The sequence below is a fragment of the Pavona decussata genome, unplaced genomic scaffold, assembly GCF_977016875.1.
Source record: "Pavona decussata unplaced genomic scaffold, jaPavDecu1.1 SCAFFOLD_161, whole genome shotgun sequence".
Classification (NCBI taxonomy): Eukaryota; Metazoa; Cnidaria; class Anthozoa; order Scleractinia; family Agariciidae; genus Pavona; species Pavona decussata.
Window position 1 is genome coordinate 3,028,248 of NW_028145572.1, and position 6,000 is coordinate 3,034,247.

The window sequence follows — 6,000 nt, forward strand, 5'->3', positions numbered from 1 at the left end:
GACTCCAAGGCCTTTTTAAATCTACGTATACGTAGTTCTTTAAAAAATAGGCCGTTGAGTTCCATACATGTAAAGACAGCAATATATTTTCCTTCGAAGCTGATTTTTCCCATCTTAGTAATTTTGTAGACGGCACAATGTTGAAGAGTGATTTAAATTTCTTAAATGAATATAAAAATAGCTAAAAATATTGAATCTTAATAAATGAGAGAAAAGTTTTATTATTGTTTTTTATTTTATTTTTTGTCTTCCTTTTTTTTTTGGCATAATTGACTACTTACAGTTCGCAAACCTACAGAACACCCTTCTTTTTAAAAATATCCACTAAGTTACACATGGTAAAACAAACCTTTCGTAGATATCAATATTGAATTTCTCCATACAGAACTTGTATACTATTGAATCAGACCGGTGTTGAGAAGATCAAGAATTATCAAAAAGAAAACGATAATTGCCTTGTTCCATCATAATACTTTACGAAATTAGATTAGAGGAAACTGATAATTCAGATCCTTATCAATGCGATTAACTGATGCAAATTCGAAGTAGGCCTAAGACTGTGGCGCCGATTTCTTCATTTATTTGTAGGCGATTATTTACTTACTGTTGAAGCAATCAGACTATAGCTGCTTCCGACTGAGATAAGATGAGAATAAATGGAAAATTTCGTATCTGAGATTTTCTGTGTTTTTTGCGGTGGTCCAATGTGGCGCACTTTAATTTTAAGGAGTGCGTTTCAAAATAATCTCCACTTATTTTGAAACAACATTCGAAACCACTAGTGGTTTAGCGGTGAGCACAGAAAAACTAGAGTTATAAACAAAACAGAAATAAAAAGCTAAAACGTTGACTTCCAAGAAAAACAGAAAAACTATTGAAAACTCAGAACTTTGATGTATCTTACCTCATAAAATGCACGATAAGCCGTCTTTCCTGAATTAATATCCACGGTTTTTAGACTCTTCCAGCCTCCCTCAGGGTCATTAAGGGAAAAAAAAAGAGAATTTCAGATCGTGTTGATGTATCCTTTTCAAACCGAACGCTCTTTGATTTAGTACATTAAAAAGAGCTTCAAGTGTCCCGTGGCGCTAAGAAAAAAAGCTTCACTGAAAGTGGTTTGGATTGTAGAATGTTGGTTTTCGGCAGACGTCTCAATTAGTACATGACGAAATGTCAGACAAACACGGGACAGACTTTTTCCTCGAGAAGCTAAGAAAAAGCAATCATGAGAAAAACTGTCGGCGAAACCATATGCAAATAGGAGAAATGTAGAAATATCTAATATAAATAATGTAAAAGTACAAAAGGATTTCCATTTCCGGTTGAAAACTGATGACATACTATTAATATAAGTTGAATGCAAGAGAAAATGATGTTCTCTTGCTGAATAGAGTTTTCGATTTAAGTGAATCATTTCGGTGCAAATATGAAACCGGTCTGAGGTAAGCCCTCACAGTAAAGCTTTTGACATAGAGCAGGAATATATATATATTTTGTTTTTCACATTCATCTAAATTAGAGGTAAATGTGATGCTGAATAAACATGCCTGGCATTATTTATATTGGCACTATTTTCTCTTACCTTTTTATGATTTTACTGTAACGCAAGACAAGAACATACTCAGTTTTCAGATTTGCTGATATGGCAGAGGTGTTTCTTCTGTCAGTTACCACTGAGAAATGAGAAATTTGTTTCATTCATGAGCTTATCAACCCACGAAGCATTATACTATATCTTATACAAGAACAATTCCCACTAACAACTCAACGGCAGGAGCCAGTATTAATTAAGGTTTTTGTTTTGTATTGATAGCGATTTTTGTCGCGTTGGTTTTCACTTCTTCATCAGCTCTCTTCAAGATTTTAAAAGGCCCTTGGAAAAATTAAGATTATCAGTGGACCTGTGATAATTATATTCTTTTCACACAACACAGATTTTCCGATTTTGGCCGCAACGTACAAAGTTTGTAACTGTCAACAGATATCATTTCGTTTCGTTTCCCAAAGTGCAATAAGCAGTTCCACTTTGACGGAGTACTTTTTTTACGGCGATCGTGATTGGGACGTAAAAATGAAGAAATTTCATATTCAATAACACTCAGTGTCGAGTGTACAAAGGAATGAATTCTCTTCTGTGCCCGGCATTGACAAACTACATTGCGTGTTGTAAGATCAGTTTTTGTCGAGGAGGTCAGAGAGGAGGGTCACTGGTATCTAGTGAGATTTACTACTGCGCATACGTTCTGCGCATCTCGAGATACTCGGGTTTCCTATGGGTGGTGCCTACTAATACAGGAATATTTTTGCGTGGTTTAAAACTATAGGGAGAAAGCAGAACCTAGCAAATGCTTTTGGTATCTCATAAGAATATTGGGGGTAACCATGCATTTTTCAGAGATAATTAAGCGTCAATTTAGGAAAAAATCCCATACATTGCTTTATATTTTGGCGCTTTTTAGAAATATTATTGCTTAGTTATCTCTAGAAAATGCATTGTTACCCCCAATTTTCTTTTTGGATTTCAATAGCCCTTGATAAGATCTGCTTTTCCTGCATAGTCATAAACCGCACAAAAGTATTTCTGTATTAGTAGGCACCGTCCTTAAATTTATTGAAATACGCTGAACTCAGTGCAACAATAACTATGGGCTTGATTCAATCCTAACTTGTTTACATCATGACTCTGGCATCCGGGGGCTAGATAAACGAAGCCCTCCCGCCGAAAGTATTGTTTCTTTGTGATTCTGGCCCCAGGTTCTGCGAAGCAGTAAGTTTACATTTTAGTGCAATCCAACTTAATTTTTTCTGCCATTCTAGCGATCTGTGTACTTTCCGGAGTACGTTTGGTATTCAAGATCCCAAGGCATTCAACTCTACATATATTTCTATACGGCCAGTGTCTGAATGTGCCAGTGTTTGAAAAACGCTACATAATAAAGAAAACGTGGCACGAAGAATAGATGTTTTTAACAGTCAGTTTGAAGAGCCGGTGGACTTCTGGTTGGCACATTAATTTCAATAGGTGACGCTTCAGTGTTTTCTCTTCTACTATGGTGGAGAACAGTGAACACAATTTTGTTCGGAAGTACACTTTATAGAAAAGCCAAACCCGTAATATATTTATTGATCAATCTTTGTAAATTTTAGGGACACTCAACGAAAATATTTAAGCAAAATACACAATATGTTGTCTCCTGTGTTGCCTGATCGTTTTATGCCGTTTAAAGACGTCTTTAATTCACATTGACCTGTTCGGATGCTTTAGTTGAAAATTTAAGTTCCCGAAAGTTTACTGAGGAAACGGAAAAAACTCTTCGACCTCGGCAAGAATAGAAAAAGTTCGACACGGCAAAAGAACTGGGCCTAGTGACTTTGAAATATGTCACCGGCAGTCGTACCCGATACAAGTTTTACAAGTTTATCAGTTTTCCTGGGAGAAGCATATAGCTCATTATGAAACATTACTCTGAGGTGATTCGCTGTCAACGCATCTAAATATAAGTATTCCAAAACAAAAAAAGTTCGAAATTAATTAATACGAAGATAGTCCAATACAGGAGAAAATGAAGGAGAAAATTGGTTTTCCCAAGCATGCGCGGGCTCGCTCCATGTTTCCCGCTCTTTTTGTGCCAGTGGGCGAGTGTGCGAAGCCTTTCGAAGAGATGGAAGAAAACAGTAGGCTTGGTGAAATATCTCTCGCCAAAATACAGAAACATTTAGAAAATAGCACATCAAAATCGACGAAAACGTCCACAAAGTTTGGCATGAGGATATTTAACGGTAAGTACCAATACAACAAACGATTATGAGTCGACTGGGGTGTTTTTTGTTGTAACATGCAACTAAAACAACGTGATCGATGCGATGGTTCAGTAAATTAAACCAAACTTCTTCTGCTTCTCTCGTTGTTCCAGATTGGCGTGCCAGTCCAAGTGGAGCAAGGTTTGCGAAACCGATCGAAGAAATGTCGAAGGAGGAATTGAATACATGCTTGAAATATTTTTATACCTCAGCGAGGAAACAAGACGGTTCGCACTACAAGGCTTCGTCACTCAAAACCATTCGAGCAGCTATCGACCGCTATTTGCGTAAACCACCACACTGTAAACAGTTTTCAATCGTCTCCGATGCTGCTTTTAGAGAAGCAAATACGGTGCTGTTTGCCTTTGTCAAAGACCTCAAGAAATCTGGTAAAATAGCGGGTGTCGTGCACAAAAAGGCAATCACCAAAGGACAACTTAAAAAGCTCTTCGACAGTGGCCAACTTGGACCAGCTAATAGCCAAGACCCGGCTCAGCTACAAAGAACTGTATGGTTTTACCTCGGACTGTACTTTGGACGGCGAGGTCGGGAAAATCAACGTGACCTGAAGTCCGGAATGCTTGTATTGAAAAACACAATTGACGGGGAGGAATATTTTGAACTCAACAGACAAATGCCTCCTTCGCTATCACCCATTAACGCCAGGGATAAATCTGACGCGAAAGTCGTATTTTCTGTTGTGGGTTCTTCAAGATGCCCAGTAGCGACGATCAAGAATTATTTATCTCACCTAAATCCCTTATCAGATGTACTTTTTCAAAGACGGAGTAGGAAGTTCAGTCCAAGAGGAGCGATTTGGTACGGCCCTTCACCTGTGGGTAGAAATGCGCTGGAGCATTTCATGAGAGAAATGAGTAAGAGAGCTGGCATTGAGCCGTATCTTACCAAAACATGCCTCAGAGCGACTGCTCTCTCCATTATCAGTCCTCGCAGCAACAGTGCAATGAGTCACACACTCAAGGCTGAAACAGCAGATGCTTCAAATCAAGCCCTCAAATCTAACCGCCATCCACCAGGTTTTCAACCAAAATGCAGTTCTACCCTCCTAAGTAATTATCTTGAAGGAAATGAAGGCCTGTGTACACGAATCAACCCGCCAGTCGAACCAACAGTCATCGCTACCATGATTGAAATTGAGCAACAGCAGAACTCTGATGGTGAAATTGTTTTTCAGGTACGAAAAATACCCATTGTGGCGGGACAACACAATCAGGTGGATGTTTCTGTCTCAATACAGTAATTCATTAAAGCAACCTTAATGTTGCACCAGGCGGACAAATTAATCATCTTTCACAAATGTAATTGGAAAATACCTCGTTCTGAACCAGTAAATAACCTAATGGATTAGTAGTTGTTCAATAATAGACCCTACTATAGTTCTTGATCATGAGACCGCAATAATATTTATTGAAATGTTTCAATTTGTCGTTTGTGTGGTCGCAGAAGTTTTGTTTTGACGACCAATATAACCTTCGCAGATTTTTCTATTTTACAATTATGTTGAGATAAATGAAAGGAACAATTTTCTTATTTACATTGTTCAGTTACTGGTATGTTGAGTTTTGATTGCAGTTAGTTACAAGCGTTTGTCTAGGTATATTCTTTTTTCAATAAATGAAAGGTCACCCAGTATGAATATTAACTTTCCATCTTTATGGTGAGTGTTAATAAAGTTTCAGTCGAGAAGTTCACCAGTTAACTGTTGTTTGTTATTGTACAAACGTTTATTTATATTATTTTTCCGATAGATAAATGTCTACTATTTAAGGAATAAGATCAGCAGTGGTATAGAAGGCTCGTTTACATTCAAGGCTTATTATTAGCACATAATCTGATGAGGCAACAAACTAAAACAATAACAGAAAACCAACTCCGCACAGCGCGCCTATCTAAATTACAAAGAACAAACTCAGAGGGGCCGGACAGCATTCTAATTACCCGAAGTAAAGGGGTTTTCAATTTTGCGCAAGTTTTGTTTTACTTCGTTCTGTGGTTGGTTTACAAACCTAGCATCACTTTCTCAAGCAATGATAAACAAAACCAATCGTGTCCCGCTCGCATGCTTTCCCGCGCTAGACACCCGTTGCTTCGAGGTCTGATTATTGTTCATTGCGCTTTTTACGACTGTTCTGATTGGCCAGAGTCTTACTCGGATGTTGGATTATGACACTCAAATGA

At 37.9% G+C, this 6,000-nt stretch overlaps 1 protein-coding gene across 1 annotated transcript; it reads left to right on the plus strand.

Moving 5' to 3' along the window:
* Window positions 1–3,620: 3,620 nt before the first annotated feature.
* LOC146464809 (uncharacterized protein KIAA1958-like) lies at window positions 3,621–5,513 on the plus strand. Its single transcript, XM_085129181.1, has 2 exons — window positions 3,621–3,780; window positions 3,915–5,513. Exons 1-2 carry the CDS (start codon window positions 3,663–3,665, stop codon window positions 5,060–5,062), a joined length of 1,266 nt encoding a protein of 421 aa, XP_084985307.1. The 5' UTR covers window positions 3,621–3,662; the 3' UTR covers window positions 5,063–5,513.
* The last annotated feature ends 487 nt before the right edge of the window (window positions 5,514–6,000 follow it).